Here is a 23,582-nt window from a genome sequence, read left to right as displayed (position 1 = left end):
CCTTGGCCCCAGAGGAGGGCTCGGGTCCATTTTAGAGGGAGGTGCCTGTGGACTGGACCCACAGATCTGATCTATACAACCTCAGATGGCTGCCCCCAGGGTGTCTGAGGTGGGATGTAGGAGGCCACATTAGTTTCCCAGGGCTGCTGTAACAAATGAGGTGGTCCTTTCTATCCACGAGTTTCACCTCTGTGGATTCAATCCACCATGAGTTGAAAATACTCAGAAAAAACCCAACAGTAAATAACAATAAAAAACAATACGAATAAAAACAATACAGCAGAACAACTATTTGCAGAGCATTTATATTGTATTAGGTATTACAAGTAACCTAGAGATGATTTAAAGGCTACGGAAGTATATGCATAAGTTATATGCAAATAGTACATTTTTTATATGCAAGTTGTATGCAAATAGTACATATTTTATGTAAGAGACCTGAGCATCCATGGATTTTGATATCTACTGTCCACGGCGGGGTGGAGGGGTCCTAGATCCAAATCCCCCATAGACACCAAGTGATGACTCTACCTCAAATTTGGTGGCTCAAAATAACAGAAAGTTATTCTCTGACAGTTCTGAAGGCTGGAAATCTGAAATCAAGGTGTTGAGGGGGCCATACTCCCTCTGAATCCTATGGGCAGAATCCCTTCTTGCCTTTTCCTAGCTTTTGGTGGGATTCCTTGGTTTGTAGCGCATCACCCCAACCTCTGCCTCCATCTCCATGTGGCCTTCTTCAGTGTCTCTGTGTGCCTTCTCTTCCTATAAGGACATCAATTATTGGACTTAGGGTCCACCCTAGATCCAGGTTGATCTCATATTGAGATCCTTAACTACTTACATTGGCAAAGGCACTGTTTCCAAACAAGGTTGCATTCTGAAGTTCTGGGCGGACATGACATTTTGAGGATACTATTCAACCACTGTAGAGACCCATCTGTTAGCTGCATTGGGGCATTGTTAAGAGCCTGGCTTTAAACATCAGAAAGCTCTGGGTTCAAATTCTGGCTCTCCTTTTACTAACTACAAGATCTTGGCTGTTTAGCCTCACTAAGCCCTAGCTTCTGCATCTGTAAAGTGGGTCTAAGATCTACCTCTTACGGTTGGTGAGAGAATTAAGCCAGCTGTTACATGTAAAGTCCTTAACACAGGCTGGCAGGTGGCAGACATTCATTGAGTGATGGCTATTGTAACATAATAAAGTGTATTCCTTTACAGAGTGCAAGAGTGGATGAAAATCCACCTATTTCCGATTTTAGGAGTCCAGGGTTCTAGGGGACTTGGTGCCCTGCCACCCCTCTCTCTATCCTGCCTATTCCAGACTGGGCTGTCCCCTTTTCTCCCCAGGAGACGACACAGTGGCCTTTGAGTTTCCCGGGCAGTGGGGTGGAGGTGGGAAGTTCTGCATGCCCCCCTCGGAGGTAGAGGCAGGAATTCCAGAGACTGGGGAATTCCGTGGGATTCCAGTGGTCAGGAATGGGACCCCAGTGGTCACGCATTGAAAAGCATGTGCTGGGAGAGGTATGTCAAGGGTCTGATTGGGACCACCCAGGATGGTTTGCCCCTCTGATGGAGGATGTCTGGTGACAGAGAAGTTGCAGCCTCATGGGATGAGGTTCTAAGGTCTATGTATGAAGTGGAAACCAGAGATTGCCAACTACTTATCATCTCACACCACTGGATTCCTGTTCAGTGTGACGAGAGGCAAGCGGGACTGGAGACAAGTTCCATCCCTGTCTCGTCTTCCATTCAGGATATCCGCTCATGGAGTGGGGTGGCTCAGTGTCCTCATCTCTCTCTCTCTCTCTCTCTTCATCCTGAGGACCTACAGTTTAGTTCCTCTTGGTGATGGTGTGTCTGCTGGGGCTCACCTGCATGTTCATGTATGGATAGAATTCCTATCAGGGGAGAGAGAGTGAGAGCAGGTACAGGAGGTCCAGGGAGCTCATGGCTGTTTCATGGCCAGGCCCCTGGCTGTGGAAGGACATCGATGCCCTGCTGGGTGCTGTCGTGGGCTCTTCAGAGGAAGTTGGTGATGATGCCACCATCCTTTCTGGGACCAGCAGCCCATGGTTCTCTCTCCCCTCACTGCGCTCCTGACTCTCACCTCCTCATGCTCTCTTCCTTTTTCTCCTTCTAGCTGTTCAACCTCTCTGAGCGGAGACCTGACATCACGAAGCTCCATGCCAAGGTGAGCCAGTGGCTGTTTTGGGGTGGGGGAGGAGAAGAACAGATGGACTCCCTGTCCGCGGTTCCCACATAATAATCTTGGGGAAAATGCTGTGACAGTTTGAAAAGCCTATTCAAAGTCAGAGTGCCATCTTCTATCTGGAAAATGGAAAATGATCTATTTATCCTTTCCATAATGTAAATTACAGAAAGCAAAGCTTGGGGCAGTGACTTTCCACCCAGGTCTGCCTGCTGGGGAGTACACAGAATCTCTTGGGTGAGGCTGGAATTGTGAGATGTTTAGTTTTTGGATTTAAAGTAGTTGGGAGTTGCTGCTTTTGACCGTCCAGCTGCCATTTTTTGTTTTTTGTTTTTTTGTTTTTTTGAGACGGAGTCTCCCTCTGTTGCCCAGGCTGGAGAGCAGTGGCATGATCTCAGCTTACTGCAACCTCTGCCTCCTGGGTTCAAGCGATTCTCCTGTCTCAGCCTCCCGAGTAGCTGGGACTACAGGTGCCCACCACCACGCCTGGCTAATTTTTGTATTTTTAGTAGAGACGAGGTTTCGCCATGTTGGTCAGACTGGTCTCAAACTCCTGGCCTCAAGTGATCTGCCCACCTTGGCCTCCCAAAGTACTGGGATTATAGGCGTGAGCCAGCGAGGCTGGCCCTGCTGCTGCTTTTTACTCTGTTTGCTCGGGGGGCTGTGTGCGGGCTTTGTCATGGGCATCTGCTCCTAACTCTGAGAGTTTGGTACATGCTGCTGTGTGACCCTGGGGGGGTGACGGACTTCTCTGGGCCTCAGTGCGCCCCTCTGAAAGTGGCCTGGCTGGATTAGGTATGCTCTACGGGTCCTTGCAGAGTTCTCTTTTACTTTAAAGTTGGTGAGTCTAGAAAGGTTTTGAGAGGCCCGAAGCCTGCTCTTCAGGTCTGCCCTTTGTGTCCTTGAGGCTGCTCTTGACTGGCCTGGAAAGTGGATGGTTTGTGTGTCCAGGGCTTAGAAAAGAGTCATGAACATCAGACAGCCCTTTGCTTTTTCCTCTCTCAGCCTGAGCCAGACCTCAGAGCTGTCCGTGGGAGAAGAGCTTGAGGGCAGTGCTTGGGGCCCCTCAGCACGTTGGAAGTCAGTTCTATGGTAGGGACCTTGGGGTCATCAGCTCTAAGCCTTTCTTTTTTTTTAAACACACATATGGGGAAATTGAGACTGGAAGAGGACATGAGGCCTAAGGCCCCACAGTGAGTCACTGCCAGGGCCAAGACCTGGATCCAGGGTCCCCAGTACTGGGTCATGCACGGCCTTTACTCTTCACACCCCTGCCTCCTTGCTGACCAGTGGGCAGGGAGGAACCAAGTCCTGGCAGGAACCAGCAGCTGCGGGCCGCCGCCCAGGTACTAGCACGTGGCGTGGGCGGCTCCCGCTGGCTTGGTTGACTCTGCAGGGCTTCTGCCCTCTTCTCACTCATGGCTTGGGCCGTAGGTACTGGAATTTGGCTGGCCCGACCTCCACACCCCAGCCCTGGAGAAGATCTGCAGCATCTGTAAGGCCATGGACACATGGCTCAACGCAGACCCCCACAATGTCGTTGTTCTACACAACAAGGTCAGAGCTGTGGCATGGGTGTGTGTGTGTGAGTGCCTGAATGTGTCCTTGGATGATCGTGTGTACCTGCCTATATCCTTGGATTTTGTGAGCATATAAGTCTGTGTGTATTTTTCTTTCTAGGGGATAATAGATTCTGTCTTGGGGGGCACCTCTAAGAAGTGCAGGTGACATCAGCTTATGTCCACGGCAGTGAATGATCAGATGTGTTTTTTCTGAGACTTAGTCCCCACCTGCTTCCCTCCCCTGAGGCCTCCTTCCTCCTTATGTTCTCCCTTAAATCCACACCCCTCTCTCCAGCCCTAATTCCTTTCCACCAAGGCTTCTAGATAAGCTCTGGGGCAGCAGGGCTGGCCTTAGAAATAAATGCTTTTGTGTTTGGGGGTTCTTTCAGGGAAACCGAGGCAGGATAGGAGTTGTCATCGCGGCTTACATGCACTACAGCAACATTTCTGCCAGGTAAGAGGGGCCTGGAGCCGCCCATCCTCCGGAACATTGACAGTGTGACCCCGTCCTCTCATCCACCCACAGCCTCTCTGTTCCCTGGAGTGACGGGATAAGCACAGAGGGAATGCAAAGCGATGAGGACGGGTTCAGGGGCCCTCAGCTCTGAGGCAGGAGCCTGTGGACAGAGGGTGGGAGGGAAGAGAGTCCAGTTCTCTTTTGGGGGCTCTGGTGGGGCAGGCTTGGGAGGCAGGCCTTGTCCTGAGCACCCCATACGGCCAGCTCTTCGGAGCCCCATTTCCTTACCAAACCACCTTCTTTTTCCCTGGGCCAGCAGGAAGGGAGTCAGAAAGAAATGTCCGATCAGATCTGGGTCTGGCAGAACAATATAGAATATAGAATATAGAAGTTGTCTCATGCATTCCTCTGCCTCTGGACAACAGGGGGCCCTCTTCCTACCTAGGTGTTTGGAACAAGAATAAAGAACATCCAGTCACTGACTCCCTTTCCTATCCCACTCTTCAGGGAGGCAGAGGGATTCACCCATTCATTTTGTTATCCATTCAACAAGGAATATGGCTAGGTGCAGTGGCTCACACCTGTAATGCCAGCACTTGGGGAGGTCAAGGCAGGTGGATTACTTGAGGTCAGAAGTTCGAGACCAGCCTGGCCAACATGGTGAAACTCTGTCTCTACTAAAATACAAAAATTAGCTGGGTATGATGGGGCAGGTGCCTGTAATCCCAGCTACTCAGGAGGCTGAGGCAGGAGAATCCCTTGAATCTGGGAGGCGGAGGTTGCAGTGAGCCGAGATGGCACCACTGCACTCCAACCTGGGTGACAGAAGGAGACTCTGTCTAAAAAAGAAAAAAATAAATAAATATTGGACAGCCAATGTGCCAGGCTCTGTTCTAGGTGCTGAGAATGCGGCAGAGGGCAAAGCCAGGTCACTGCCTTCATGGGCATTAAACACGCAAACAAATACATTAGTAATAGCAGGTGCTAATTATCATTAAAGAGTAAAGGGACTCGAGAAGGGCAGTGGAGAGGCGGGTACATGGTCAGAAGAGGCCTCTTGATGAGGCGACACTGAAGCAGAGACCTGAGTGACCAGGATGGGAAGGGCTGAGCCGTATCAGGCCTGCGGGATGAGCCTTGCACACTGAAAGAAGAGGAAGGACGGGAATGTGAGGGGCTGGGGTGTTTGAAGCTGAGCAAGTGAGGGAAGAGGAAGAGGAGGGTAAGCTAGGAGGTGGCAGAGCCATGGGGCCTCGTGGCCTCATTGAGGACTTTGGAGTTTGCTCTAAGAGTGATGGGAAGTCACTGGAGCTTCCTGATCTTTTCATTTCAAAGTGATTTCTCTGAGCGCTCTGTGAGGACGGGTAGAATCTTCTGTGGAGGGCCTGCCAGGAGGCTGTAGCGTTAGGACTTTGAGCAACCCAAGCCAGTCTCATCTTTGCTTAATGATGAGCAAAGATGAGGCCACACCCCTACTGTACTCCTGTACCCCTATTGTGTGTCAAGCTCTTTATGGATGTTCCCTCGCTTCATCTCCATAGTCACCTTTGAGGAAGGGGCAATTATCACCCTCATTTGATGGGTGAGGAGAGTGAAGTTCAGAGAGATTCACGAACTTGTACCAGGGCATGGGGCTCATAAGTGTAGACCTGAGCTGGGCTCCCAGGCTGCTGAGCTTTAAAGCCTGGGCTGAGTGCTACCCCACACAGTTGGAGAGATGCTGAAGCACTCTTTTCCAGAAAGCTTCTCAGCACAGGATGGCAGGGGGAAGAGGCTTGTCTTCCCTCCAGGACAAGGGCTGGCCAGAGGGCTCTGCAGGTCTGAGGGAGCAGGGGTGGGGAAAACAAGGGGCTCTTGGATGCAGGAGTTGCCTCTTTTGACCACCTGTCTCTCCCTGCAGTGCGGACCAGGCTCTGGACCGGTTTGCAATGAAGCGGTTCTATGAGGATAAGATTGTGCCCATTGGCCAGCCATCCCAAAGAAGGTGGGTCTCTGGGGCTCTCAGCCCCATGCATGTATGTGTGCACTCACTGTATGTGGAGACAAGACTTGTGTACCCACAGGGATGGGATAGCTGTGCCTAGGTGAGGGTGTACCAGGCACATGTTTTCAGATGCCAGCCTGCAGTGGTATGAGCTCAGGCACACAGAAGAGCCCGGGAGCCAGCCTGTGGTGTGTGCCCGCAGGTTGGCACAGCACTTGACTCTGAGGCCTGTGCTAGAGAGCAGTGCAACCTTCGTGGGCAAGCAGGAGTCTGGGGATAAAAAGGCGCTGGCATAGGAAGGCGTGTGCTGTTCTTGGCCCTGGAGGCAGGATTGCTTCAGTGCTTGGATGAGTCTACAGGAGACTGCGTCACTGCCCCCTGCTGTGGGAGGTCAGAGACTCATGATAAGGGTCACCTTCTGTTGGGAGAGTTTAGACAGTTTTACTGAGAGCTTTCAACCGTATGGTCTCATTGGAGTCTCACAATAGCCCAGGCAGGAAACAGGGCAGGGATGGATTTATTCATTCAGCAAACTTTAAATCATCTACTATGGCTCCAAGCACTGAGATATCCAGGCGAATAGGAAAAAGTCCTTTCCCTTGGTGAACTGATACCCAATGAGAGAGATGGACATGAAACAAATAACCGTACAAACAAAACAATGTCAGACAGCAACGAGGCTAGGAAGGAAAGAGGGCACTGCAGACACGAGAACTGAAAGGAGGGGAACGGGGCTCTTTTAAGGGGGATGGTTGGGGAATACCTCTTAGAGGGAGTGAATTTGAGCCTAAAAACTGGAATCATGGTGAGCTGTCATGTGACGACCTAGGCATCCCATTTTGCAGATTAGAAGCTGAGCCGAGGGAGGGGACATGGCCAGGGTCTATAGCGAGTAGTGGCAGAACTGGAAAGTACATGAAAGCCTAGTAATGCCTGGGCCAGGGCAGTGGCCCCCGGTTGTGTGTCTCACTGTCCTGAGGGATCCTGCTCCGTGGGTGACGTGTTGCTCAATGACATCTCATCCACAGGAAGGCACAGGCAGCATCAGGGGCAGGTGGTCTTTGGGGGAGGCTGCAGCCAGGGTGGTGGGAAACCCAAGCCCAAGCTGGAGACCTGGACAGTGGGACACAGGCCCAGTTCCGTTTGCTGCTGGGAGTTGTGGGCCTGCCACCTGCTGTGTGCTGTGATGTCAGCACCGTTCTGCACACAGGTGACATGGTGCGGAATCTGCCAGGCAAGGGCTTAGGGAGCTCAGCTTCTAGTGGATGATACACATATAAGGAAACAATTCAGATAGTCATGAGAGCTGCAAAGAAAAAGCAAACTATGATGGCTAGAGAGTGATGGGGCTGGCAAGAGGGCTGATTCACATGGAAGGGCCTTCCGAGAAGGTGACGTGTAACATGAGATCTGGGTAGGGAGAAGGAAGCCTCCAAGTGAATGTGCCCAGGGTAAAGGATCCAGACAGAGGAATAGCACTGACTAGAAGGGCCTGGAGGCCAAAGCATCCCATTTGCCTTTTTAGTCCCTGTGCACATTGACTGGGCCAACAAGGGCCTAGAGCTGTGAGTCCTGGAGCTCTTTAGCCTCACCATGCTGGGTCTCAACACATGCCCCATCACCCTGCCTTGCTTGGCTGGCTAGAACTTTGCTGTCCCAGCTGGGGGCTATTCCCACCAATGTAATTGGAAGCCCAAGAAGTGAGTGAGTCCTCAGGCAACTCAGCACCTTATAGTGGGCACAAAACAGTTGATAGCCAGCCTCAGAGTCAGCAACCAGAAATGGGATGTCTTTATGTGCAGAAAATTCTGGCTAGGCCCCCAGACACAGCAGCTGTGGATCAATGAGAGTCTTCTCAGGGAAGAAGAACAATTGGTCAAATACTGCCTTCTCAGTCTCTGGCTTGCCATGTGTGTCTGCTGACCATAATCACAGTTTGACCTTTGACCTTGAAGGATAAGGATACTAAGAGAGGAGCATGCTGTTCCAATGGCACAGTGTGACTTGGAGAGAATGGGCAGAGAATCACATCTCTGAGTCTGAGCAGTGAAGGTCTGAAGACCAGGGATCAGTGTCACCTCTCAGGAATAGGATTATTTAGGGATTCCCTGGTGTATTAGTCCATTTTCACGCTGCTGATAAAGACATATCCAAAACTGGGCAAATTACAAAAGAAAGAGGTTTAATGAACTCACAGTTCTACGTGGCTGGGGAGGTCTCACAATCATGGCGGAAGGTGAGAGGCAAATCTCACACGGTGGCAGACAAGAGAAGAGAGCGAGCCAAGGGAAAGGGGTTTCCCCTTATAAAACCATCAGATCTTGTGAGAATTATTCACTACCCTGAGAACAGTATGGGGGAAACCACTCCCATGATTCAATTATCTCTCACTGGGTCCCTCCCACAACACGAGGGAACTACGGGAACTACGACAAGATGATATTTGGGTGAGGATGCGGCCAAACCGTATCACCTGGTGTTCAAAATGCGCTTGCACAGCGTGCCGTTGGGGCGTGTCTGCCTGGCTCCTATCTGACACTGCCTCTGTTTGTGGGTGGGTCACCTCTCTGAGCCCAGATGTGGAAGTGCAACTGTGGGTTTACTATGCATTTGTTGCCACCCTCCTGCCTTCTTGTCAGTGTCACTTGCAGGGAATGGAGCAGATGGAGGAGAGGAAGGCAGGGAAAGAGAGAGGGAGGGGCTTTGCCTGTAGCTCTCTCATTCATTGTCACCCGCCCCCGGACTCATTGTCCCCTGAACACAGACACATCCTGTTGGCGTGATCCAGAGATCTGATAGGAACTGCTATTCCAGGTTTCCGGCTTGAGTAATGGGGCAGGGGTCTGAATAGGAGCGGGTACTGCCCATCAGATTATCTTACTTGAGTAGTCCGAGGAGGCCCCACCCAAGCCCAGGGACAGAGGCGCACAGGCCTGGAGGTGGGCCAAGGAGCCGAGAGACAGGAGGGGATCTTATCATGGTCATGTGGGCTCTAGTTCCACCCTCCTCAGAGACCTACTATTGGCTCCTGCAGAGGCCTTGGCATACATTCTGATTGGTCTAACTGACTCAGCTTGGCATTCCCTGGCCAATAAGAAAAGGGAAAATGCTGACTAATGGACGCAGAAGGACTGATCTCTAGTTTATTGGGCAGATGCGTTGGGGTCCAGACTTCTTTCCTGCTCTCCCCATCCACTCCCAGCTTTGTGTTTTCTTGCTGTGTGTCTCTGGAGTCCAGTGACCCCTCCTGGACCTTATTTATCCTCTCTGTCTAGAAGGAGAAGGTATGGGTTAGTCCTTCCATTCTTCCAACAGATCTTTGTTAAAGAATTGGGGGATGTTGGCCAGGTGCGGTGGCTCATGCCTGTAATCCCAGCACTTTGGGAGGTCGAGGCGGGCTGATCACCTGAGGTTGGGAGTTCGAGACCAGCCTGACCAACATGGAGAAACCCCATCTCTACTAAAAATACAAAATCAGCTGGGCATGTTGGCGCATGCCTGTAATCCCAGCTACTCGGGAGGCTGAGGCAGAAGAATTGCTTGAACCCGGGAGGCAGAGGTGGTGGTGAGCCGAGATTGCACCATTGCACTCTAGCCTAGGCAACAAGAGTGAAAGTCCATCTCAAAAACAAACAAACAAAAAAATATTGGGGGATGTTGACCCTAGAGTTAGTAATACTTATTAAAAGCTAGTTACCTCGAATACCAAGTAAACTCAAGGATACCAAGAGAGGGACTTCATGCACTTTAGTGTGATGTAGAGAAAGTGAACTACATCTGTTAAAGTCTTGCTCACTATTTGCTAGACTGTCCCTTGTGGCTACTGGGTCTGTGGGCAGAGCTGGGGCTGTGAGTATGAGTGCAAGCTTGATTTGAGCTTTGTGTGGGGGTGTGAGGGTGTCAGAGCTGTTTGGTGGTTGGGCCTGCCTTGTGCAGCTAAATGTTGCCTGTCAGGGATGCGGGGTGGAAATTTTGGTACAGCAGGAGATTCTTGGGCTGGGAGTGAAGCAGGAAAGAGATATTCATGTTGACCACCAGAGGGCGGTGGCGAACTCCAAGTGGGATGCTTGGCTTGACCCAGCTCTAGGTCTGGTATACCTGCTCACTCTTCCTACCTGGGGCTCCCAGTAGCAGGCAGGAATGTCTGGGAGGGAGGCCTGGTTGGGGAGGGGGACCATGTTGGTTGGGGAGAGGGTAGAGTAGGTAAGCGATCTAGGGCAATGTTCTTAGAAAAGACAGAACAGTGATTGCTGCACCAGCGCAGACCTCTCTCCCTGAAGCTGCTTCTTCCACCACTGCAGGTATGTGCATTACTTCAGCGGCCTGCTCTCCGGCTCCATCAAAATGAACAACAAGCCCTTGTTTCTGCACCACGTGATCATGCACGGCATCCCCAACTTTGAGTCTAAAGGAGGTACCTGCCTTGAGCCCTCCAGCCTCCCCCTTACCAACTCTTCCCTTTCATCTTCCATCTTCTCCTCTAAGAGGCAACCTTGGGTAGTAACAGACAACACGAGAGCTACAGGGTCATAAGACTTCCATTGGACTCTCAAGTGCATTGCTTCCTGAACTTTTCTAAGCCCCAATCTATTCATTTTCAAAATGGGTTTAATATTTGCAGCGCCTGCTGGCCAATGATGTTGGATGGGCAATGTTTTTATAAATTTAGTTTGCTTTACAAGTGAAAAGTTGGCATTTCTTCCCCTTTCTGCTTCCTCTTTTTCTCTTTCCTCTTTTCCTCCTTCCCCTTCCTACCTCGACTTCCCCTGTTTCTTCTTTCCTTTCTCTCTTTCTCCCTTCACTGTCTCCTCTGCCCCTCCCGCCTGCCAGTTTCTGCCGTCTTAGCTAACACCCACCCCACTTTTACAGGATGTCGGCCATTTCTCCGCATCTACCAGGCCATGCAACCTGTGTACACGTCTGGCATCTAGTAAGTATTACATGGGCATGAGAGGCCAGGGATGCCCAAGGCCCAGGGCTAAGGACCAGGTCAGAAGGGTGGGGAGAGGAGAGAGTGTTCTCAAGAGGACTGAAAGGACAGAGTCAGAGAGATTTCCCACTAACCCTGTGGCATAGGGGCAGCAGGGAGTCATCTCCCCTCCAGCAGCCTTCTCGGTTTCTGTCCGCCTCTCTCCCTTAGCAACATCCCAGGAGACAGCCAGACTAGCGTCTGCATCACCATCGAGCCAGGACTGCTCTTGAAGGGAGACATCTTGGTGAGTGCTGTTCCTCTGTCTCAAGCCCCATCTTTGTTTATTTTCTCTCTCTTCTTTTCTTACTCCCTTCCTGCCTCTCGGGACAAGACAGCTACTCCTCCTGGGCTGCCGGGCTTGGAACCATAGGCTCTCAGGGCTCTTGGAAGACCTTCCAGTCTCACACAGTCCGTGTCTCTCACCCTGGGCTTAGCTGTTGTTCTGGAGCATCTCCAGGGAAATACCACTCAGTGTGAGCTGTTACCTCCTGGCTTCTTATTGGTGACAAGGACTCTGTGAATTCTAGCTTTAGTCCTTCCTGCTGCCATTTAAATCCATCTTACTTTTTGCACTCTGACTTGTATGCAGAAACTTCTTGGGAGGACATTTTTGTCCCCAGAGGCCAAGGCTGATCTCCAATTCTTTGCTGTTCTAGAAGTTTCCCCACAGAACTCTGAGATCCTGTTTGGTGTTGATGAGCTCTCCCTCATCGGGTTTGGGGTGAGCCTTGGGGGCTCAGTCAGTGGAGCTGATAAGGAGGCTCCCTGGGACCTGACCTCCCAGCCTCAGACGCCTGACTGGTTCTGCCCATCTTCCCACCCAGCTGAAGTGCTACCACAAGAAGTTCCGAAGCCCAGCCCGAGACGTCATCTTCCGTGTGCAGTTCCACACCTGTGCCATCCATGACCTGGGGGTTGTCTTTGGGAAGGAGGACCTTGATGATGCTTTCAAAGGTGCGCTCCTTGAGTGGAGCTGGGGGTGGGCACCCCTGTAGCAGGGAGAGGAGCTCAGTTTGAGAGGATATGATGGGTATGGGGACCATCTTTTCTGGGCCACGTGGTCTGTCTAGTCTCAGGGTGACGATGGGAGAGAGTTGAGAGAGACTTGAGAGAGAGTTGAGATCGGGATGGTCTGGGAATTCCAGTTGTTAGTAGAAGTGGAGGTAAATTCCTCCCAGACCTTGGGCTGTTTTATATCTTGCAGCCTTCTATTACTTTCCCTGTCTCTCCTTCATCTTGTCCTCCCAGTTTGTCACGTGTGTCCTGTTGATAATCATTTCTTTTCAACATTCATTGGGCATCTGCTTTGTGTTAGGATCTGTACCAAGTGCTGGGGATTCAAAGTGAAACCTGACATGGTCTCTGCCTTGGTGGAGTTCAAAAATCTTGTTGAGTTGGCAGACAGACCAGCAGGGGATAATTACCCTGTAGGGCAGAAGAGCAATAGTGGAGAGGTATGGCCGCCGCAAGGGGAAACCATTTTCTGAGAGAAGAAGAGGTGGTTCGGAAAGGTTTGGTGTTTGCTTTTGCTTCTTTCTTTTATTCGTTGGAAGTTTTATCTATATCACATTCATGCCTGGGACATATAAATGCACATTTATTTACCCATCTCTCTCTCCATCCACCAATTCATCTTTACACACATCCATCCATCTATCCATCCATCCATACATCCGTCCTTCCATCCGTCTGTCCGTCCATCCATCCATCCACCCACCCATCCATCTACCCACCCATCCATTCATCCATCCATTAATCCATCCCTTCATTCATCTATCCATTCATCCACATATTCATTCATCTGTCCATCTATCCATCTGCCCATCCATCCATCCATCCATCCATCCATCCACCCACCCACCAAGCATCACTTGTGTGTCTATATGTGTCGGGCATGTGCTAGACCCTATAGATATGAACAGAAAGAAGTCAGGCACTACCCTCAGGGAGTTCACAGTTTCCTCAGTGAGAGACACACAAACATGATACTATGAAGTGATGCCTGCAGTGATGGAGACATGCACAGGCATGATAGGTGTCCCATGGAGCAGATGCCATCCTTGCTGTAACTTATTTTCCTACAAGCAGTGGGCAGTGATCTGTGTCTAGACTGGGCTCAGGCAGAGAAAGACTGGAACTGGGGCTTGGAGGAGGGTCCAGATCTCCTTAGTGTAGCCTGGCTCATGTAGAAGGGTGTTTCTTTAATGAGCTCTCCTTGCACTGGAGCCAGAAGATGCCATCATAATTATAGTACAGAATGTAAATGATAGCAGTCTTAACAAGGAAAAATAAAGGAATAGCTGATAAAATAAATAAGGGGTTGGGCAGAAGTTGAGAGAAGGGAGGGTCACAGATTTCCTTCTCTTACATAGTAGGAGTCAGGAAATGCCATCGAAAATTGACAGATCAATAAATAGAGGCATGGCCAGGCACGGTGGCTCATGCCTGTAATCCCAGCACTTTGAGAGGCCAAGGCGGGAGCATTGCTTGAGGCCAGGAGTTTAAGACTAGCCTGGTAAATATAGTGAGACCTCTGTCTCTACAAAAAATAAAAAAAACTAGCCGGGCATGGTGGCATGCACCTGTCATCACAGCTATTCCAGGGGCTGAGGCAGGAGTATTACTTGAGCCCAAGAGTGCAAGGCTGCAGTGAGCTATGATTGCACTGCCGCACTTTGGCCTGGGCAACGGAGTGAGACCTGGTCTCTAAAAAGAGAAAAAGAAATAGAGGCTTAACTATCTTATTTAAAGTTTCAAAGACAATCAATAGAATAAATAAAAACAATAATCAGATTTAAGAAGAGAGGAAGTGGGGGTAGTAGTGTAAGTGAACCAAATTATTCATATTCATAGTGGTCAATCCACAGAAGTTATTTAAAATTCATGTCTGGCTGGGTATGGTGGTTCACACCTGTAGACCCAGCACTGTGGGATGCTGAGGCCGGTGGATTGCTTGAGCCCAGGAGTTTGAGACCAGCCTCAGCAACACAGCAAAACTCTGTCTACAAAAAACACAAAAATGAGCTGGGCGTGGTGGCTTGCACCTGTAGTCCAGTTACTCTGGAGGCAGAGATAGGAGGACCACTTTGGCTTGGGAGATTGAGGCTGCAGTGAGCTGTGATCGCACCACTGTACTCCATCTAGGATGACAGAGCAAGATTCTGTCTCAAAAATATAAATATGCATTCCAACCTGGGCGACAGAATGAGACTCCATCTCAAAATAAAATAAAATAAGATAAGATAAAATAAAATAAAATAAAATAGGTATCTGGAAATAGTGGCATAAAAATAATGGCTATTATTTAGAGTCTTAGAGGTAAATTGCTAGTAGAAAAGAAATAGAAATACAATCAGTTACCTCATTACCTCAGGCAAGTAGGACAGGGGCTAGAGTGGCAGGAGATTTAATTTCATTGTATAGATATAATTTCATGTATATATGTATAAATATACGTTGATTATTATATTATTAACCATGTACATATATGGTATTTTAATTTTTTCTAGAAGAAAACTTTTTATGGAGTCCTTTTTGGGACTTTTTGCCTATTTTTGTTTTTCCTTCTCTTTTTCCAGATGATCGATTTCCAGAGTATGGCAAAGTGGAGTTTGTATTTTCTTATGGGCCAGAGAAAATTCAAGGTATAACCCAAGTTAGAATTCATTCTCTCACTCCTTCCTTTTATCCTGACCCTATCCCCACCACCCTTCCACCCCGGTCTGTTCCACAATGACCAAGTTATCTTTGAGACGCAGGCCATCAGTAGAGGATCTGGGTTTCAGAGTGGACCCCTAGCTAAACATGAACCAGTGACTTAATCTCTGGATAATAAAAATAAAAAAGCAGACAGAGAGGCACTGGGTTGGATAAACTGTTCTGGTCACATTAGGTCATCAGCCTGTTATATTCAGAGAGTGAGGGCCACGGTAGATGGAGGGAGTGGCTGGCGGGCAGGGGATACTCAAAGGTGCTGGATAGATGATGCGTATTTATGAGAACTGAGGTGATTCAACCTGAAGGCCAGTTTAATAATAACCTTGAAGCCTCTAGACTGGTTATAAGTGGAGACCAGTTGTTCACCATCTTATTTGAGAATGGAATGAAAGGGGATGAAGTTAGGTTATGGGCAGAGGGACTCTGGATAGACTAAAGAAAGGACTGCCAAGCCAGGAAGGTAACTCACCCTGACAGATTTGACTAGCAGCTATGCTGTCTTTGAGCTGGGTTTTTAAAAATTTATTTATTTATTTTTATTTTCCCTTAAGTTCTGGGATACATGTGCTGAATGTGCAGGTTTGTTACTTAGGCATCTATGTGCCATGGTGGTTTGCTGCACCTGTCAACCCATCATCTACTTTTAAGCTCTGCATGCATTAGGTATTTGTCCTAATGCTAAGCTGGGTTTTCTGTGGGTGGCTAGGAGATTCTGCCGTGCTCCCTAGGTTTCTGTCTGGAGTGGAGAGCATTTTAAGAGGGGGCAGGGCCATGCCCGGTATGACCTTTGGAGGCTTTATGTCCTTTCAATGTCAGGGCTGTGATTTCCCTGCTATCCCTGACCCCATGCAGCTCATAACCAGCCTGCCCCCCACCCCCAGGGTCTGACTCCAGGGGCAGACTTCCTGGTCTCTTGGCACTGCCTCAGAAGCCCCAGGTACACAGAAGACAAAGAGGCAGACACCCAGCCAGGGGTCCTCCCTGCTTTCTTCCAGGGGGTCTTCATTCTTCAGTGCCTGTCCTGGTTTACCCCTATGACCCAGCATGAGCCTTTTCAAGAATGTAAGAAACTGGACTCCCAGTTCTCAGTCCAGCTTAAACCACTGGTCCCGCCCGCCATGCTCAAGAAAACGAGAAGTCCCTCAGGGAGCATCTTTTGGGGAGCTTGTGGGCTTTCTCTGTTTTTCCAGCTGCTGATCCTTTTCCCTCTCTGCACTGTCTCCCTGACTGCCCCTGCCTTTCCCATCCCACTTAGGCATGGAGCACCTGGAGAACGGGCCGAGCGTGTCTGTGGACTATAACACCTCCGACCCCCTCATCCGCTGGGACTCCTACGACAACTTCAGTGGGCATCGAGATGACTGCATGGAGGGTAGGTGGGACCCAGTGGCTCCCAGCCCCTATCCAAACTGCACAGCCTCTGCTCACATGACCTTGCTTCTCTTGGCCTGCTGTCAAGAGACCTGGGTTCGAGAGGAGGCAGAGGGGAAGTCTGAGGTGCCTCTGAGAGTTCACAGTCCACTGGGGGAAGATAAGGCACATATATGAATATATTAAATAAAAATGAGGACAGAGCCAAGGAAGGCAGCAAAATGGCCACAAGGGGGTTATTGTGGAAGTGTATTGCTGCAGCCAAGTAAGTTCCATGGACAGTGAGTTCTCTGGGATTGGCAGGGAGGGATTTTGAGAGCTGGAGTGATCTGGGAAGACTCCTTGGAGGACGCGGCCTTGAGTGGAGCTTGAGATACCCCCCGTTGTGCTGCAGAAACAACATTTGTCACGTGTGTATTAAACCCACTGCTGGGTTTCTTCAGGCTCGCTGCCTGAGTTCTCTGGGGTCAGGGTACTAGGAACAGAGACACAGGATCTAGGGCCTGCAAGCTTTCATCAACAGCCAACAAAAACGTTTGAGAGCTGGGAACAAACTGATACACTCTGAAATTTGAAAAGAAGCAACAGCATTGAAATTAATACATGTTTAATTTAGCTACAAACCCAACATTATGTCAAATCGTCCACTGCAACTCAGGTCATCTCTTGAGAGTTCTATTTATGTATGTGGTTTATCTGCATATGTGTAAGGAGACGTGGGGTGGGCTCTGAAAGTGAGCATGCCCGGAGCCCAGGAACTCTTGAGATGCCCTGTCTGGGGTTTGGCCACGAGCTTCTTTTCTTGAGGTGGTCGTAGGACCGCAGAATGTTGGAGCTGGGAGGACCTTCGGGATGGTCCAGCCCATTCCCGATCTGTGTTCCGTTGGGGTGACTGAGACCTCTCCCAGAGGCAGAACCTCCTGATTTGCCCCCATGACTCAGGATGGCCCTTTCAAGGATGCCAGCACCCAGCGTCCGGCTTCTCCTCCCAGCTGAAGCCAGTCCTGGGTGGGGCTGTGCCATCCTGGGGCCCCTGGGGCCCATGGCAGAGTTGAATTAGAGACAGGCAGGCCTGGGGGCCTCCCCCTGCCCTCTTTCCTCTACACAGCGCTGTCTTCCGTCTCCCTCCCCAAGGTTTTGGATTTGATGACTCCTCTCTGAAAATCTTTGGGCCTTTTCTTGAATAAAGATTTCTCCTCTGACCTTGGGGGCACAAGAATGTGCACAAAGTTTCAGAGAGAGGTGGGATGAGGGAGGGTGGTTGGGCTAGAATCTGGGGACTTGCTGAGAGCACATTTTTTCTGTGCAATGTCGAAAAGTGGATGGCCTGTCCTCACACCTGCCTCAGTTCCCAACCCCTTCCTGGGGTGCTTTTCCTCCCCCAGGGGCCCAGCACCCTTGGATTGGCCAAGACACCCCACCAGGCCCCTCCGACCCCCCAGGCTGCTCCCGAAAAGCACTCCTCCATCCCCTGGCGCTGAGCGGCCAAGCAGAAAGCAGAGGCTGGAGCAAATTTGTTCTGAGGTCTCAGTGGCTGCCAGCCTAATTGGTCGTTGTGCTGGGGATGTTTGCATTTTTAACAAGAACACTTGGCAATTGGAAAGAATTTTTACTGTCTCTCCATCTCTCCTTGGTGCACAGTCAATGCGATGATAAATGTAGAAACATTTAGTAAACTATAAAGTGCCAGGCAAATAAAAGGTAAAATAATTAAGGGCGAGGAGGAGATGTGGGAAAGACGGGGCTTAGGATGTAGTTGGCTGTGGGGGAAGGAAGAAGAGCAGACGGTCAGAGTGGGAGGCAGCCCAGGGACAGCAGAGCCGAGAGCGGCTCCCCCTCTCGGCAGAGGGCCAGCTTCTCAGCCTCCAGACAGGGCCCCTCTGTCCTTGCAGGACGAGCTGACCTTTAGCTGGCCAAAAGATCCCGCTGGTTCCATCCCTCTGTCTGAGGGAATGGATTAGAAGGGAAAAAAGGAAGGGCTAGGGGGCAGAAGAGGCAGCCAGGACCTTCCCTCACCAGCCCTCTGTCCCCTCTACCTGCCTGTAGCAGCCTTCATGAGAGGCAGTTTAGCATGTGGTTAAGAATGCAGCCTCTGCAACCAAACTACCTGGCTTCAAATCCTTTGACAAGATACCGCCCCTTGGGGTCTCGGTTTGCCCTGCTGTGAAATGGGGATTCAGTCAACAAATCATTTTGAGCCCCTTGTGGGCAGCATGACCTGAGGAGGGGCTGCAGGCCGTGTGTCCTCGGGGGTCTCTGACACATTTGTGTCAACTGTGGCCAGCGTGTCAGGTGCCTGCAAGACATGGCTAAGGGAAAAGGCCTGGATTTATCATGCAGCAGCCATGGCACCAAGAACTTGGTAGTTGCCGTTTCATTTGATGCTCCCAGCCATTCTGTGACTCTTATTATGTTTGAATGGGGAAACTGAAGCACAGAGGGGTTAAGTAACTTGCCCCACTTGCCAAGCCAGTCAAGAGCAGATCTGGGTTTCAAGCCACCGCACTGCCCACCATGCTATCCTGGGTTGGCTGACGTCCCTAGGGGCCAGCTCTGGGCATCTGGTTTTGTGGCAGTACCTGGGTCCCACTGAGCCTAGTACCTCTCTGGCTGCTACCTCTCACCCACGGACAGAGAAGTTCACCCAATCCTGACTGTGAGAAAGAGGGAGGGTTAGGCGAGAGGGGTGCGCTGGAGTGTGGCACCCCGGAGGCCGTTGGGCTCGCCCTGAGGCAGGTGTTCAGCAAAACTTCAGTGCAGGCAACAGCTGAGCCCCTGCCCCACCCACAGAGAAGAGTGTGCGCCGCTCACTCAGGAATGCTTCTGATGAGTGGCTGGCCTCTTGAAATAGGTAGAGGGAAGAGTGTCCAAGGTGACCTGGGGCCATTTCTGAAAGTGGCCCCCTGCCTACCTCTTCTATTTCAGGCCCACTGCGGGAGGGTGATAGTAGGGGCCAGACCATTCCCTCTGGAGCCCACCAGGAGACTCAGATGGCGGGGGCAGGGAGCACCCAGCCAGGCAGTCAGCAGCAGATGTCATCTCTGGCCTGCATCCTCTAGTGTGACCTGTGTCCCCACCTTGCCCTCTCCTGGCAGTGAGGCATGGCCAGCACCGGGCTCAGAGCTCCTGGTCCCCTAGGAGGCCCTCCTGCTGCCCCTAACTTAACCATCATCTCAGAAACTGCTCTGCGTTTAACCCTTTCCTCACTGCCTGCAGTCCCCCAGACCAACTCCAAGTTCAAGTTTACAGCTAGCAGTACTGTGACACTTAGAGCCTTCTCCCGAATTCTGTTGAATTTCTGTTCTCTGAAGGCTGATTTCTCAGGCTCAGGTGGCCAGGCTAGTCATAAAACCCAAGAGGGAGGGGGCTTGCCAATGGGGCAGGAAACCCCCATGTATGGACCCTCCTTGGCATTAGCTCAGCTCAGCCTGTGCCAACCCCATTTCCTGGATGAAGACCCTGGAAGTAGGCCGAGGTTAGCAATCTTGTCCAGAGTCATGAGACAAGAGGTGGAGTTGATATTGGAATCCAAATCCCTTTCTACCTCCCTTGGAGCTCAGCTTACCAGCACCCCGGAACCCACACCCCTAATCCATTCAGGTGGCTCCTTCAGGATCGTTGTCTCACTTCGCAAGCCCTAATGATGACAGGGACTCACTACCACACAGGGAAGCCCGTTTCATGGTGGGACGGGTCCAGCTGTGTCTCTGTGTAGCAAGCTGAGGCTGTGGTGGAGACTTTGGGCTCACCTGCTCCTGGGCCAGGAGCAGGGGGCGTGATGAGGGTGAAGAATCAAATGGAAGCTCATTAATAAGGACCCTCCAACTGGACAAAGTTGTCTGTTGTGGGACAGTGGCCAGGAGTGGGGTGTCTGCCATCTTGGGTACCCTTTATTTCCAGAGCAGTGCCTTCTGCTGCTTCTTATGCCTGAAGTATTATTAGTCTGCTCAGGCAGCACAGCAAAGCACCACAGACCCGGGGGGCTTGTGCAACAGAAATGAGTTTTCTCGTAGTTCTGGAGGCTACAGGTCTGAGATCCAGGTTTCAGCAGGGTTGGTTTCTCCTGAGACCTCTCTCCCTGGCTTGAAAATGCTGTCTTCTTCCTGTATCTTCACATCATCTTCCCTCGGCTTGTATCCTTATCCTCATCTCTTCCTATAAAGACACCAGATGTATTGGAGTAGGGCTCACACTAATGATCTCTTTTCACCTTAATTGCCTCTTTAAAGGCTGTATCTCCAAATACAGTGGCATTCTGAGCTGCTGGGGGTTAGGATTGCAACACAGGAATCTGAGTGGGGCAACAGTGCAGCTCTTCACACCTCAGAAGGAGTTTTCTGGGTCACATGTATTTGGATGCCCCAGGCCTTTGATCCTGAGTGGGGAGGAAGGGGAGGTCAAGGATGGGTGATGGGGAGAGGTCTGGTCCCCTCCTTGCAGGAGCCTCTGCCCCTCTCCAGTTAGGTCTGGAGCCTGCCAGCTCAGTACTCTGGCTAACACCAGTTTTGCAGCCTCCAGAAGCCCCATTAGCAACTTGGCCTGAGATCTGACGCCCCGTGCCCAGATTCCAGGTCCCCATGGGTAGGGTTGGCGCTGTGTTTTTGCCTCTGCTGTATAGAGCAGGCTCCAAATTCCTCCATAGTGTTCCAGGGCAAGCCTTCTCAGAAGCAAGCCCTGAACCAAGGGATGTGGGCTGCCCTCTGCCTCTGAGAAGCCTGCGGGCTGACCAGGCCTGGGTTCCTCCCTGCCTTCTCATCCATCCCCACCTTTCCGTGACTTCCTTGGACATGGGTTGTTTAGAGTTTCTCTTGACTCAACAGAGGATAGGAACAGGGGTTGGGCAAGTGAGGGGTGCTCTCAGAAAGTAGATTTCTCAGGGACAAAGGACAGGGTGACGCAGGAGAATGACAAGCCTCCCAGCCTGGCTGACAAGGGCGAGGGGCTGGTGTCCACGCCACTTCTGGGTTTCTCCTGGTTGGCAACCATCAGTACTTCCTTTGTTTCCATGGATAATCCCACCAGAACCGGGAGCTGGTGACAGGGGGCCTTGGTTTTGTGCCCAAGCTTCTCAGCCCTCAGAGGAGATCTTCCAGTTCTGCAGGGTGCCAGTCCACTCCCCAAGTGCTTTTGTCTGGGTTGGGGAGGAGCCTCTGCCTGGAGCCAGGAATCCCTGTTCTGTGATGACTTCTTATGAGCTGGGCTTATCCAAGGACTCTGGGATACTTTTTTTTTTTGAAAGAGGAAAGAGGGAGGGAAAGAGATACAGCAAACAGGCAGAGACCAAGAAGGAGAAAGAAATAAATAGATGAGAGACATGGAGAGATAGACAGGCATGGGTAGACATTGGCCTGGGAGGCAGAAGATTTGGGTTCTGGGTGTCTCTGGTAACTACTTTTCCATAGGTCCTTTTTACTTCTTATGAAATGTGAGGGCTGGAGTAGATAGTATTTCTTTCCATTTCTTTGAGCTCAAGCATTGTGTCTTTTCATGACGTGTGAAGACCTAAGAGGGTCCTGCCAGGCTTCCTTCTGAGCCCAACCCATGGGCTCAGAGCAGGAAGGAGCATGGCTTAGTGGTTTTATCAGTCAGGAGAGGCTCAATTATGCCACAGTGACAAATGGTCCCACCTTCTCAGTGGCCTCACCCAACAAAAGTGTATTTCTTGCTCATTCTATGTGTTCACTGGGGGTCAGCAAGGTCTCTGTTCATCACAGATACTCTAGGCTAAGGGTGGCTTCATCTTGCAGGTGCTTCCTTCACTGCTGCGGCTGTGGGAAGAGGACACCATGACTTGCACACTGCTCCTGCCTAAAACTCACATGCTTTCCTTCTGCTCATGTTTCATTGGCCAAAACAAGCCACACACCCATGCCTAGCTTCAAAGGGAGCAAGGGAGTTGTGCATAGAAGATGAGAAGCTGGAAATTAGGTTGAACAGACCAATCTCTATTCTAGGGATTAAGGCCGGGGGACCCAGAATCAGAAGATCTGGTTCTATGCTCTATTGTTTATAGGTGTGTTTCTTGGCCAAGTAACTTTGCCTTTCTGAGATCCAAATGTCTTAATTGTAAAATGGGTTCAATAACAGTACTTTCGCTATAGCATTGTCTGATATACAATGAGGTAATATACATAAAATGTGAAAAGCAGAGTGGTGCATGCCATGCTGGCAGTGATTTGTGTCTGTTTTTATTATTATTGAAGTGCTGGAGGAGAGAAGATACAGATGTGATTTTAGCCCTCTCCTCTTTAGAAAAAGCCCACATTCACCATGTCCCTCTGCTCTCTGGGAACCACCTATAGCTGGCTCTGTTCTGGGAGCCCCACTCTTGGGAGTCAGGAGACATGCCTCTGACATCAACTTGCTATGTGACCTTGGAAAAATTACTTCCCTTCTCTGGTTCTCAGTTTCATTATCAGCGAATTAAGGATAATGGATTTCAAAAAGGGCTTCCAGCTCCAAAACCCTAACAGTGTTGAGGACGCTGATGCTGACGATGACCATGAGATGAGAGCACTGTGTACTTTCTGGGTGCCAGGCACCACTGACTGTATGTTCTCTTGGTTAATCCTCCCCAAACACCTATAGGTGGGTGCTGTTTTGTACTTATTGGGCTGAACAAGCGGAACTTGTAGGATGTGATTAAAATGCTACTTGTTTTGCATACTTCTGCCCTTTAAGTCTACTCTGTTTCCCCTTCCCCCAGATGACATTAGGGCAAGTTCCATCCCTTTTCTAGCCACTCTCAGGTAATACAAGTTCCTTCAGTTGGTAACAAATAAATATGCCCGGTGCTGGTGAACTTGCTTCTCCCCCTTGTCAGCTCCTATCTGGCTGCTAGCTGTGTGTGTGTGTGTGTGTGTGTGTGTGTGTTGGTTGGGGGGCGGGGGTGGTGATGCTGGTGGGGAGGCTCAGTAAGTTTTCTTTCTGTTTTCCTGACATAGTATTTAGGGTTAGGAAGAGAAGAAAGGGGGAACATTCCAGAACATTCTTCCTTGCCTGGTGAGGTTGCACAGGCATGCTCTGTGTGGAGACAGAGACACAAATGATATCTCCTGGGTTCTTTGCCAGTGGAAGATTCTAGAGGCATTGAATGCCCTCTGGCTTCTCTCCTGAGGCACTTCTGTAGGTATTTGGGAGACCCCGTCCAACTGCCCAAAAGTCTTTCATTCCCTGTTCCCTTTGGGTGGCGAACATGGTTCTGTTCAGATGCTCAGGACCCCCTTCCTCAGCCCAGTCATCCCTCGCTCCCTCCAGCCTCATCCTGCTGAAATCTCTCACCCCTGCAGGTGGCCCTCATGGACAACATT

General features: G+C 50.5%; 1 protein-coding gene across 39 annotated transcripts in view; it reads left to right on the top strand.

Annotated features, from left to right (window-relative positions):
* The window catches only part of TNS1 (tensin 1), a 214,210-nt gene that overhangs the window by 114,748 nt on the left and 75,880 nt on the right, over positions 1-23,582 (top strand). For 38 of the 39 annotated variants that reach the window (XM_074010045.1, XM_074010043.1, XM_015432758.4 and 35 more), the window contains 10 exons: positions 2,141-2,191; positions 3,644-3,766; positions 4,161-4,225; positions 6,129-6,212; positions 10,514-10,626; positions 11,082-11,142; positions 11,353-11,428; positions 12,009-12,138; positions 14,763-14,828; positions 16,157-16,273. In XM_074010045.1, coding sequence (XP_073866146.1) covers positions 2,141-2,191; positions 3,644-3,766; positions 4,161-4,225; positions 6,129-6,212; positions 10,514-10,626; positions 11,082-11,142; positions 11,353-11,428; positions 12,009-12,138; positions 14,763-14,828; positions 16,157-16,273 — 886 coding nt within the window. Of the gene's footprint in view, positions 1-2,140; positions 3,556-3,643; positions 3,767-4,160; positions 4,226-6,128; positions 6,213-10,513; positions 10,627-11,081; positions 11,143-11,352; positions 11,429-12,008; positions 12,139-14,762; positions 14,829-16,156; positions 16,274-23,582 lie in introns of all 39 variants that reach the window. The other variant, XM_074010056.1, reaches the window with a different exon arrangement.

The sequence above is a fragment of the Macaca fascicularis genome, chromosome 12, assembly GCF_037993035.2.
Source record: "Macaca fascicularis isolate 582-1 chromosome 12, T2T-MFA8v1.1".
Taxonomy (NCBI): domain Eukaryota; kingdom Metazoa; phylum Chordata; class Mammalia; order Primates; family Cercopithecidae; genus Macaca; species Macaca fascicularis.
The sequence above is the reverse complement of the archived record's forward strand: the minus strand, read 5'-3'. Positions and strand labels throughout refer to the sequence as shown.